The following is a 12,094-nucleotide window of genomic DNA, read 5'->3' as shown; positions in this document are numbered from 1 at the left end:
CTATATGGAACAAAACTGGCCGAATCTGGATGTTTTGCTTTGGGTACTCTGAAGCCCCTCCTCTTCCCCCTCCCACACGCACATATTCCAGAAGCCAACAAGGAAAACAAGGTGCGGAGAGGATGGTGCAGTGTCCCAGGCAATACCGTGGGACCCTTCCTTGCAGCACCCTTTCCCCTTGCTGTGGGGTAGGGCCTACTTTGCACGAATGGAGCCTTTGCAGGCCGGGGGGGAGGGGGGGGGCTCGCAAGCAAACCTGCTTGCAATTTTGGCCACCACCACCCCACCCCCCCTGCCAAAAAAGCTGATCTTGTCCTACTTTAACCACCAAGGAGCCTATCTTTATTCCTGGCAACTGGCAGGGCAGTTTCCGTGTGTGTTTTTTTAAAACTCCCTGCACTCACGGTTCACAATGGAATAAGCCGAATTAAATGTTCGGGTGCTGTTTTCTGGAAGAATAGAGCCTGTTCAAATTCTTATGGCCTGCAGTGACGGGTTGCAATTTTTAATCCCTTTTATTCCTTTCTTTGAAAGGGGCTTGCTGCGTTCACATTTCTCCTGGTGTTTTTTTCCCTCTCTCTCTCCCCCTCCCTTCCCAGCTGTAGGAAGAGAGCGGTATTAAGGATTGGTGAGGATGTGGTGTCGCTTATGTTCCTCTTTTTACATTTTTTTTTTTAACCAGGGACAACATCCCAGCTTGTTACTCCGTTTTATTAATTTATTTATTGGGTTTCCTGTCATTTTAACATTCATCTCCACAACAGAAAGTAAAAAGAGCAAAATCTCAGCTGAAGCGTTGCGAAGGAAGAAGGCAGGACTACTTCAAAAGTCTCTCCTTGAGTGCTTTTGTCTTTCCTGGGGGTTGCTGAGAGTTCATAGCAATGTAAAGCTATGGTTATATGTCCTCACGGATATGTTTTTAAAAGCTTCTTTTTTAAAAGGAAAAAGAAATATAGAAAAATGTCCTAATCAAGATGATTCTACCCTCCATTCTCTTAAGTCAGGTCTAACCTCAGTGACTTTAAGATGAGTGGATTTCAAACTCCCAGAATTCCCCAGCCAGCTCAGGGAATTAAGTCCATAAGACTTAAAGCTGGCTGGTGAATTCTGAGAATTGAAATCCAAAGCTAGCTGGAGAATTCTGGGAGTTGATGTCCATCAGTTGTAAAGCTGGCTGGGGAATTCTGGGAGTTGAAGTCCATCAGTCATAAAGCTGGCTGGGGAATTCTGGGAGCTGAAGTCCATCGGTCTTAAAGTCACCAAAGTTGGACACAACTGTTCTGATTTTTAGCTCACTTCTGTGGTGTAGTTTGGATCTAGTGCCAAGTTGTCATTCTTCAGTAGCAATCAACAGGATTTGTAGCTGGCATAGTCCAAAACCACATTTAAATCTAGGTTTATATGCATCAAGCATCACATTTAAATCTAAGTTTATAAACACCTGAGAATTCTTTATTGGCCAAGTGTGATTGGACACACAGTTTGCCTTCAATGCATAAGCTCTTGGCGTATATAAAAAAAAACATTCATCAAGAATCATAAGATGCAATACTTAGTGATAGTCATTGCATATGAAATAAGCAATCAAAATCATACTTGGAAACTAAATAAAACAATATATATATATATATTAATATATTTTATTGGTTTTTTTTAAATTTTACAACAATTTGCCTAAATAAAACAATATAAATCATAAGATACAACCAACAGGGTTATAGTCATAAGTGGGAGGAGAGAGGTAATAGGAAAGATGAGAAGAAGAATAGTAATACAGTGATCCCCCAATCATTGCGAGGGTTCCGTTCCAGGACCCCCGCAACGAGCGGGTTTTCGCAAAGTAGCGCTGCGGAAGTGTTTTTACTTCCCAGCAGCGAGGAGCCGAAGATTGGGGTTTCCCTGCCGCCCACGCAAACTCCTCGCTGCTGCCGCGCCCGCTGCTCGCCCGCCCTGAAAGGGAAAGCCCCCCCAGGCCGGCTCCGATCCCCCAGGCCGGCTCCGATCGTTTTAAAACAGGCGCGCCGCTTCTCCGCTGACTCCTGGCGAACTTCCCCGCTTTAGGAGTCAGCGGAGAAGCGGCGCGCCTGTTTTAAAAGATCGGAGCCGGCCTGGGGGGGCTTTCCAGCAACCCCCGAGCCCGGGTTGGGGGCTCGGGGGTTGCTGGAAAGCCCCCCCAGGCCGGCTCCGATCGTTTTAAAACAGGCGCGCCGCTTCTCCGCTGACTCCTGGCGAACTTCCCCGCTTTAGGAGTCAGCGGAGAAGCGGCGCGCCTGTTTTAAAACGATCAGAGCCGGCCTGGGGGGGCTTTCCAGCAACCCCCGAGCCCGGGTTGGGGGCTCGGGGGTTGCTGGAAAGCCCCCCCAGGCCGGCTCCGATCTTTTAAAACAGGCGCGCGGCTTCTCCGCTGACTCCTGGCGAACTTCCCGGGCGAAGGGCGGGCGAACGGCGGGTGGCCGGGCGAAGGGCGGGCGAACGGCGGGTGGCCGGGCGGGCGAGCGGGTGCTGGGGGGGGCTTCGCCCTCCCGCCAGCAAGAGGGGGAAGACCCAGGGAAGCCGCCCAGCAGCTGATCTACCCGGTGCCATCTACGCATGCGTGCCCATAGAAAAAAGGGCACGCATGCGCAGATGGTGTTTTGACTTCCGGGTTGAAAAATCGCAAATTAGCCTGTTCGCAATGGTCGGGAACGCAATAACCGGGGGATCACTGTACAGTAAATAATTTGACAGTGTTGAGCCGCTCCAAGTCTTCGGAGAGGGGCAGCATACAAATCTAATAAATAATAATAATTAGTTATTTAGCAGAGTGATTGCATGTTGGGGTAAAACTGTCCTTGTGTCTAATTCTGGTATGCAATTTAAGTTTATAAGCATCTATCCTGCTGCTGCTCTTCTGGTTTTGAGCTCTTTCTAGCGCAGGGAATTGTAGCTTTGAAGGACAACTTCTCCAAAGAATCTGGAAGAACCTGAGGGGAATTTGCAGGGATGGTTAAGCTCCCTCTTCTTGTTGCCCCCCTCCCCAGGGTCACGCAGCTGACGTCTTTGAGGCCTACACTCAGCTTCTGACGGAGATGGTCCTGCGGTTGCCCTATCAGATCAAGAAGATCGCCGATACCAATTCCCGCCTCCCTCCCCCTGTCTTCGATCATTCGTGGTTCTACTTCTTGTCTGAGGTTTGTCTTCTAGGTTGACCTATTCATAGGTGGGGCTCCAGAAGCTGTTAAATGCAGGTTTGTGCAGATTTGATGTTCAGGCTCTCCTGCCCGAAAGCCACTTTACTCTGCTCTGTGGGGTGAGGAGGTCCAAGGCTTAAGATGGGGTGTACGACCTGGGTGGCTGGCAGATGAGGAAGTCATTAACCTAAGGTCTAGGAAAGAAAAATACCTACCTCTTTCTCTCACATCTCCATAAATGCAAGTCTACAACAACTCGGCACAGCCAACACGCCATGGGACACTAAGAAAAGATGCCAAAGGAGGGACAAAATGAAATGTGAATGATAAAAATGAAAATCCCTTTGAAATTATTTTAAATAATTAAATTGAATTGTCCCGAGGTGAGCTGGCCCATGGCAAGTTGGCCGCAGTGAGTTGGTTATAGTACAGTTGACCATGGTGAGTTGGCCATGATAGAATTTGCCGGGGTAGAGTTGAACATAAGAATATAAGAAGAGCCATGCTGAATCAGGCCAAAGTCCATCGAGTCCAGCATTCTCTGAGCTGTCCACCAAAACCCCAAGATCCCTGTCTTGGGTTGTCTTGGAAAGTTTTGTCCCCATCAGTTAGTAGGTATAATTGGGTTTCTTTGCCCCGATGTGCATAACTTTGCACTTGTTTAGGTTAAAAGTTGGCCAAGGCATGTTGGCTGTGGTAGACCTGGCCATGGTAGAGTTAGCCATGGTGAGTTGGCCATGGCAAGTTGTTCATGGTGAGCTGGCCGTGGTAGAGTTGGCAGTGGTAAGTTGGCCATTGTAGAGTTGGCCCCAGTGAGTTGGCTGTGGTAGAGTTGGCCGTGGTAGAGTTGGCCATGGTGAGTAGGCGGCAACAAGTGGTCTCATTCTGCCATAAAGGCACCTTTTCCCAGAAAGCTTTCTTTTGGAAAGCTCTCACGCCATCCCTCCTTCCTTCCAGTACCTGATGATCCAGCAGACCCCCTATGTGCGGCGCCAGGTACGCAAACTGCTCCTCTTCATCTGCGGCTCCAAGGAGAAGTACCGCCAGTTGCGGGACCTGCACACCCTCGATTCCCACGTCCGGGGAATCAAGAAGCTGCTGGAGGAGCAAGGCATTTTCCTGAGGGCCAGCGTGGTCACCGCCAGCTCCGGCTCCGCTTTGCAGTACGACACCCTCATCAGTTTGGTAAGTGGGGAAACTGTGTGTGTGTGTGTGTGTGCGCGCACGCCTTCAGAGTTTGCCCGAAGCACCTTGAGGAGGAATTCTGCAATCTTTGGCCCATCCACTCCAGTGTGAATAAAACCCTGGGTTTGTTATAGGCCTGTGATGGTGAACCTGTGGTACCCGGAGCCATATCAGAAAGCATGTGAGATGTTGGCCTATGTCAAGTCCAGGGTGCATGCACAGACTGGCCAGCTGATTTTTGGCCTTGGGGAGGCCGTTTCACCCTCCAGCAGCTTCAGGAGGCTTCAGGGAAGCCTCTGGAGGCAAAAAAATGGCCCAATGGGCCATTTGGAAGTTCGGAGAAATGGACATGGTTGGGCCATTTTTTGTACTCTGGGGGCTTAAGGGAAACCTCCAGAGTATAAAAATGGTCTAATGGGCCGACCGGAAGTCCATTTTTCCAAACTTCCTGTTGGCTGTTTTTTGCCGTCCCCACACTTCAGTGGGGCCTGGGTGCATGCCCAGGGGCAGCCTGGGGGAGGAGGGGAGTTGTGCATGCACAGGAGACAGTGTGAGGGTGGTGCTCATATGTGGAGGATGGGCGTGAGTGTGGGATAGTGCGTGCGCAAACACCCTTTTGGCACACGAACCAAAAACAGGTTTGCCATCATTATGATAGGCCTTTGGACCTCTCCCCAATAATCTCCTTGCTTGGAGATTCCCTCCTGCTCCAGGGGATATTTAAGACAGGGCCCAGCCTTCCCCAGGACAGTCCAGTTCTTGAGTTTGATGTGAAGAAATTTGTAACTTTTCCAGAGGAGCTTGGGGGTTTTCTGGGCTGAGGAGAAGCTCGAGCTTCCATAAAGGTGAAACCATCATCTCAAACCTCAAGACGGAGAAAACCATCGCTCCCCAGGATTCTGAACTTGTGTATGGCAGGTGTTGTAAATCAGCAACATTTGGACTTGGCATAAAATTACATTGTGAAGCTCAGTTGTCATATCAGTTTTAAAGTTTCCTGGGTGCCATTTGTTGAAAGAAACATCTGGCTTTTGTAGATTTCCCCAAAAAAACTTTTTTCCTCCATTCCACCCTTCTCCTCCATCACTTCTCCTCCTTCTTCCCTCCTCTTCCTCCTTCTCCTCCTCCATTCATCCATCTCCTCCTCCATCCCTCCTGTTTCTCCTCCTACTCCTTTCCTCCTCCTCCATCCTCCATCCTCCTCGTCCATCCTTCCTGTTTCTCCTCCTCATCCATCCATCCATCTCCCCTCCTCCCTTGTGGTCCTTCCAGATGGAACACCTGAAGGCCTGCGCCGAAATTGCCACACAGCGCACAGTCAACTGGCAAAAATTCTGCATCAAAGACGATTGTAAGTCCTTGAAAAGAACGGTGGCCCCGCTCCAGAGGGTCCAACAAGAGCTACTGTTCTACTTTTGGCTCTTGGGTTGGGGGGGGGGTGATGCCTGCCTCTGCTTGCAGAAATCAAATTTAAGGGGTGCTTGTTCATGAAAGTGGAAGAAAAACCAACCTCCTCCTCCTCCTCTTCTTCCAGCTGTCCTCTATTTCCTGCTTCAAGTCAGCTTCCTGGTCGACGAGGGTGTCTCGCCCGTCCTCCTGCAGCTGCTCTCCTGTGCCCTCTGTGGCAGCAAGGTCCTCTCCGGGTCGGCTTCGGCCGGGTCTTCAAGCACTTCAGTCCCCGGAGGGTCCAGCTCAGGCCAGCCGTCCGGCCAGAGCAAATCCTCCACCAAGAAGAGCAAGAAGGAAGACAAGGAGAAAGAGCGAGAGGGTGAGGCTGGGAGGCCTTTAGGCTGCAGTTGCCGGGTAACCTGCCTGTGGTCGTCATCATTTGAGCCCTCTTTCGATTCTCTCCCAGGAGACGGCTCTTCGGGCAGCCAGGAAGACCAACTGTGCACCGCTCTGGTAAACCAGCTGAACAAATTTGCTGACAAGGAGACGCTGATTCAGTTCCTGCGCTGCTTCTTGCTGGAGTCCAACTCCTCGTCCGTGCGTTGGCAGGCCCACTGTTTGACTCTGCACATCTACCGGTGAGTAGCTCGGCCCTGGCCCAGCTGAGCGCCACCATCCGGGTCCCAGGAGCGTTCTTCATCCCCTCTCCTGGGCTGAGGAGAGAGGAAAGTATCCAGAGTAGAAGAGCCAGAGTGACGCAGTGGTTAGAGTGCAGCACTGCGGGCTACTTCAGCTGACTGCTAGCTGCAGTTCAGCAGTTCAAATCTTACCACCAGTTCAAGGTTGACTCAGCCTTCCGAACTTCTGAGGTGGGTAAACAGGGTGTCTGGAAAACAGGGAATTATCACGGAATGTGTGAAAAAACCGGAATAAATCAGGAAAAAAGCAAACTATTAAAATGTTTAAAAGTCAGGGAAAAATCATGTTTAAAAAAACGGACCGTGCTGCCTGGCACAGTCAAGCAAAAATGAGCATAACTGTGGCAATCACTTGCTTCCTCCGCTACCAATATTTCTCCACGGCTTAGCCGTGCCTTAACTAGATTGCATATTACAGGGAAATGTCAGGGAAATATCAGGGAATTTCAAAATGCTTTCCCCCTGGACACTGTATGCACAGCAAGCAAAATTTTCTGTGAGGACACTTGCGCAAGCGAGATTTCAGCTATTTTTGCTTCTCTGCATGTGCGGAAGCAAAAATATTGGCCGAAATCTTGCTCATGCATAAATCCTCATGCAAGATTTCACTTGCTGCACATGCACAGAAGTCAAATCTTGTGCCGACAGGCGGGTATGTGTCCGTGATGGCCTCGTAGGCGCAGTGGTAGCGCCGAAGACAAGCAGCCCTTCACTGGCCAGTTGAGGGAGGCCTGCCACTGATGGGACAGGGAGCCACAGCAGGGGGCCCAAAGGGTCGCATGCGGCTCCGGAGCTGTGTGTTGCCGACCCTTAGTCTAGTCTTATAAATAAAAGTCAAGTCGTGATGGCTTTAAAGAGCAGCCGCTGAGTCTGGACCTTCCCCTTCAGGAACTCCAACAAGTCCCAGCAAGAGCTGCTGCTAGACCTGATGTGGTCCATCTGGCCAGAGCTGCCGGCCTATGGGCGGAAGGCAGCCCAGTTTGTGGACCTCCTGGGCTACTTTTCTCTGAAAACCCAGCAGACGGAGAAAAAGGTAAGACTTAATTTAATTTAATTTATTAAATTTATAGGCAGCCCAACTCCTTGCGGACTCTGGATGGCCTACAACAAATAAAAACAATGTAAAAAGAATTAAAACCCCAACACTAAAAACATTCCTGGAGCTTGGAATGGTGTCTCTCTCCCCACCGCATCCCTTCTTTCCTCCCAGTGCCTTGGGCTGTTTCTGCTGGAGGGGCCCATTTAAAACAACTAGGGACATTTGCTCCACGAGCTATCCTAAGAGGAGCGGGGGGACATTTTCGTGCATTTCACCTCCACCCTTGTGAGGTAGGCTAGGTCAAAAGAGCAAAGAGTCAGCTGGTGAAGTCAGAGTTCAGGTGTCCATCTCACCTGCCGTTTGCTCCCACTCTACTGGCCTTTCAAAAAGCTGCTAAGACCTGGCTTTGCCGACAGGCCTGGGGGCCGTAAATCTTAACATCTGACACGCCCAAATTATGTTTGACTGGTATGTATGTTAGATTGGATTCAGGGTTTTTTATACGGGTTATTTTAGCTGGGATTATAATTGGGGTTTTATAATTATTGTTATACAGTGGTACCTCAAGATACGAACCCCTCGTCTTACGAACAACTCGTGATACGAACCCGGGGTTCAGAAAAAATTTGCCTCTTCTTACGAACTTTGTTTGAGTTACGAACGCCAAACCCGAACTTCCGGGTTCGGCGTTTGGAGGCTCCTGGGAAGCCGCGCGGCTGTTTTAAAAGGTGACAGCCGGGATGGGGGGCTTCCTAGCAACCTCCCAAACCCCGAACTTTTGCCGAACTTCCGGGTTCGGGGTTCGGGGGGTTGCTGGGAAGCCCCCCAGTCCGGCTGTCACCTTTTAAAACAGCCGCGCGGCTTCCCAGCAGCCTCCGAACGCGGGGCGAGGGGCAAAACTCTGTGTCTCCAGCAGCCAGGGAAGCCGAGCCGGGCATGGCGGTGATGGCGGCGGTGCTGCTGCTCTGGTCGCCCGATCGTCTCCTGCCTCCCGCGCCCTTCGCTTTGGAAATGGACCCCGTCGGGACTCGGGAGGAAAAGTGGGAAGGGGCGTCAGGGAGGAGACCCTTCTCCGTGGGGATGCTGGTCCAGTCACCCGCCCGCCCACGAGAAGCGGGTTGCGGTTTTCCCCGCACACCGATGAAGGTTGGGGAGAGCGGGAACCCCGGATCCGCCCCCTCCCCAAGCCCAGTGGGCAAGGAGCGAGGGGGCTGCGAAGGGGCGCGCGCGGCAGAGCTCCGGCGGAGGAGCCGCGCACAAAGGCCGAGGCGAGGCTGAGCAGGAGGAGAAGCCAACCAGCGAGGCGGTGGGCTGGGAGCCGCAGGCGAAAGGAGCTCGGGCATCGGAGCGTGGCGCCAGGCATTGTTCTCCGGACCCCGCCCGCTCAGCCCCGCGGTGGCCCTTTCCCTCTCCAGGCTGCGGGCGAAGAAGAAGGGGACGTCCCTTCCCTGGCATTGTTTAAAAAGTGAAATGGGTTGGGGAGGGGAAGAGAAAGCCTCGTGCCGGTAAGTGGAAAATGAAGGGGGAGGTTCGCGGGAAAACCGCCGGCGGGAGCCTCAGTTTCCCGAAGAGAGCGGGAGAGGAGGAGCGAGGAGTGGGAAGGGTCGCGGGAAGTCTGGAAGCGCAAAGCAGCTTCGCTCCGGGCGGGGAGCGCCGCCTTCTTTCTCTTTTTCCTGCCCCTCCCAGCCCAGCCCCCCGGGCGGGGGGGGGGGGAGATCCGAACAATTCTGGGCAGCCGCCGACCGTGCGGAGCGATCTGCCGGTGAAGGGCAGGGAAGCCAGCGGCTGTAGCAGCTGGTGCAAGAGGCTTCCCCGCCCTTCACCCATGGCCAGCAGAAGATCGCTCCGCTCGGTCGGCGGCTCCGGAGAGGCAGGAACCGGGCACTAGCCTGCCTTTTGTCCCCCCCCCCCGCCGCCCCCGCCGCCTGCTTCTCTCTCTCTCCTTCCCCGCGCCGCTGCTCCACTTGGTCGGCGGCTCCGGAGAGGCATGAGCCGGGCGCTGGCCTGCCTTTTGTCCCCCGCCGCCAACGCTGCCGCCCGCTGACTGCGAGCGCTCTGCCAGGCGGCCAGGAGGCATTCAGGTCGAAATGCATGGAGGAATGGGAAGCTGAAGCCACCGGCGTTTGAGCTTCTCATTCCTCCACGCCCTGAATGCCTCCTGGCTCAGGCGGGCGGCAGCAGACCGCCTTTGGGTTTTCGGCTCAGGGAGGAGGGAGTTAGGAAGGTCCTCCTGCTCCCCCCCCCCAGCCGAAAACCCAAAGGTGGGCTTGAGCCAAGAGGCATTCAGGGCGAAGTGCGTGGAGGGTTTGGCGTTGGGGTTCAGGAGGCTGCTGGGAAGCCTCCCGGCTGTTTTAAAAGGTGACAGCCGGGCTGCGGGGCTTCCCAGCAGCCTCCCGAACCCCAAAATTTTGCCAAACTTCCAGGTTTGGGAGGCTGCTGGGAAGCGCCCCCCCCCCCCCCCCCCCCGGCTGTTTTAAAAGGTGACATCCGGGCGGCAGCGGTTTTTTTTTTGTTGTTGCACGGATTAATTGACTTTATATTGTTTCCTATGGGAAACAATGTTTCGTCTTACGAACCTTTCGTCTTACGAACCTCCTCCTTGTACCAATTAAGTTCGTATCATGAGGTATTACTGTATTCGACTTTTTGTTATGGTATTGTTTTTATTGTTTTAAAGGCCCTGAGTCCTACGGGATTGGGCAGCATAGAAGTCGCATAAATTAAATTAAATTAATTGTAGGGGAGGGTGAGTCACCTGCCCGGGTGCTAAAACCTGAGAAGAAAATGCTTTCCCCTCACACACACACCTTCTTACTGGAACCCAACTTCTCCAAAGGATGTTGTGAGCCGCCCCGAGTCTTCGGAGAGGGGCGGCATACAAATCCAAATAATAAATAAAATAATAATAAAAGGATGCTGGAAGCCACCTCAAGCCACTCAGGGGCCATTTTCTGTAGGTCATCTGTTTGCTTTATTATAATTTCTTTTATTTTTTCTCCACAGTTTTGATAGATAGATAGATAGATAGATAGATAGATAGATAGATAGATAGATAGATAGATAGATAGATAGATAGATAGATAGATAGATTAGATTAGATTAGATTAGATTAGATTAGATTAGATTAGATTAGATTAATTTTAATGTTTGGATTTCTTATATGTTTTAATCTGTATCCTTCTTTGTAAGCCGCCCCGAGCAGAGAAGGGCGGCCTTAAAGCCCAAATAATAAATAAATAATATATATATCAATGCATATACAGTGGTACCTCGAGATACGAGTTTAATTCGTTCCGGACCTGGGCTCTTAAGTCGAGCAGCTCTTATCTCGAACAACTTTTCCCCATAGGAATTAATGTAAATAATTTTAATTGGTTCCAGCCCTCAAAAAACTCACAAAGTTAGTCTAAATTATGCAGAAAGACATGTTTTTAATGAAGAAATGTACATGTACATATAAATGAATAATTAAGTTTCTTTCACTTAACTTGTAAACTTTCTTAAACTTTTAAATTTACATATGTTCAACTTCTCTGCCACCCAATCCTGTAGGACAGAGGTCCCCAACCCTTTTTGCACCAGGGACCGGCTTTAAGCGATCAAGAGAGGAATGGGTGAATGAATGGACGGAGGGTGGGAAGGAAGGAAGGAAAGAGGGAAGGGACAGGAACAGAGGAAGGAAGCAAGGAAACTTATGAAAGGGGAGAGTAAGAGAGGAATGAGTGAAGGGAGGGAGGGAGGGAAGAAGGGAAGGAGAAAGAAAAGAAGAAATAGAGGAAGGGAAGGTAAAAGAGAGAAAGAAAAAGAGCAAGAAAGAAAGCAAGAAAGAAAGAAAGAAAGAAAGGGGGAAGGGACAGGAACAGAGGAAGGAAGCAAGGAAACTTATGAAAGGGGAGAGTAAGAGAGGAATGAGTGAAGGGAGGGAGGGAGGGAAGAAGGTGGGAAGGAGAAAGAAAAGAAGAAATAGAGGAAGGGAAGGTAAAAGAGAGAAAGAAAAAGAGCAAGAAAGAAAGCTGCAAGCACCCCCCCGAGCCCCCCAGGCCGGCTGCAACCTTTTAAAACACGCGCGCCGCTTCGCAGCTGTCTCCTGAAGCCGAACGCGGAAGTTAGCGTTTGGCTTCAGGAGACAGCTCCTTGGCGCTTGTATCTCGAATTTGGGCTTGTAAGTAGAACAAAAATATCTCTCCCCTCCCAGCTCTTATCTCGAGTTGCTCTTAAGTAGAGCAGCTCTTATGTCGGGGTTCCACTGTACATTAAAATATGTCCGCAATATAAACAATTATACGTTTTTATCCAATCTCTCATAAATCTGTATCCTGTTTTGCACCTATTTTATACTACTATTCATCAGTCTAGTTTTTCTTCACTTCTTTACATTCTACTGTCTCCATCCCTTCCCTCTACTTGCTTACTCCTTGTCTCTCACCTTCCTACTTTCCTCCACTCCTCCTCCTCTCCTTTCTACTTCCTCTTTCTCCCTCCTCACCTTTTCCTGAGTGATTCTTATCCTAGTTCATCTCATACTGATAACATATTCCCATACATTTTTAAACTATCAGTGTCTCTTTTAACTACATTATTTGTATATGACTTCTAGACATAGAAACATAGAA

At 50.7% G+C, this 12,094-nt stretch overlaps 1 protein-coding gene across 7 annotated transcripts in view; it reads left to right on the top strand.

Annotated features, from left to right (window-relative positions):
- UBR4 (ubiquitin protein ligase E3 component n-recognin 4) overlaps positions 1 to 12,094 on the top strand; it is a 211,101-nt gene that overhangs the window by 125,919 nt on the left and 73,088 nt on the right. For all 7 annotated transcript variants that reach the window (XM_070759469.1, XM_070759468.1, XM_070759464.1 and 4 more), the window contains exons 65-70: positions 3,021 to 3,170; positions 4,128 to 4,355; positions 5,628 to 5,706; positions 5,890 to 6,123; positions 6,211 to 6,382; positions 7,331 to 7,475. In XM_070759469.1, coding sequence (XP_070615570.1) covers positions 3,021 to 3,170; positions 4,128 to 4,355; positions 5,628 to 5,706; positions 5,890 to 6,123; positions 6,211 to 6,382; positions 7,331 to 7,475 — 1,008 coding nt within the window. The remainder of the gene's footprint in view (positions 1 to 3,020; positions 3,171 to 4,127; positions 4,356 to 5,627; positions 5,707 to 5,889; positions 6,124 to 6,210; positions 6,383 to 7,330; positions 7,476 to 12,094) is intronic.

Source organism: Erythrolamprus reginae, chromosome 8 (genome assembly GCF_031021105.1).
Source record: "Erythrolamprus reginae isolate rEryReg1 chromosome 8, rEryReg1.hap1, whole genome shotgun sequence".
Lineage (NCBI taxonomy): Eukaryota > Metazoa > Chordata > Lepidosauria > Squamata > Dipsadidae > Erythrolamprus > Erythrolamprus reginae.
The sequence above is the reverse complement of the archived record's forward strand: the minus strand, read 5'-3'. Positions and strand labels throughout refer to the sequence as shown.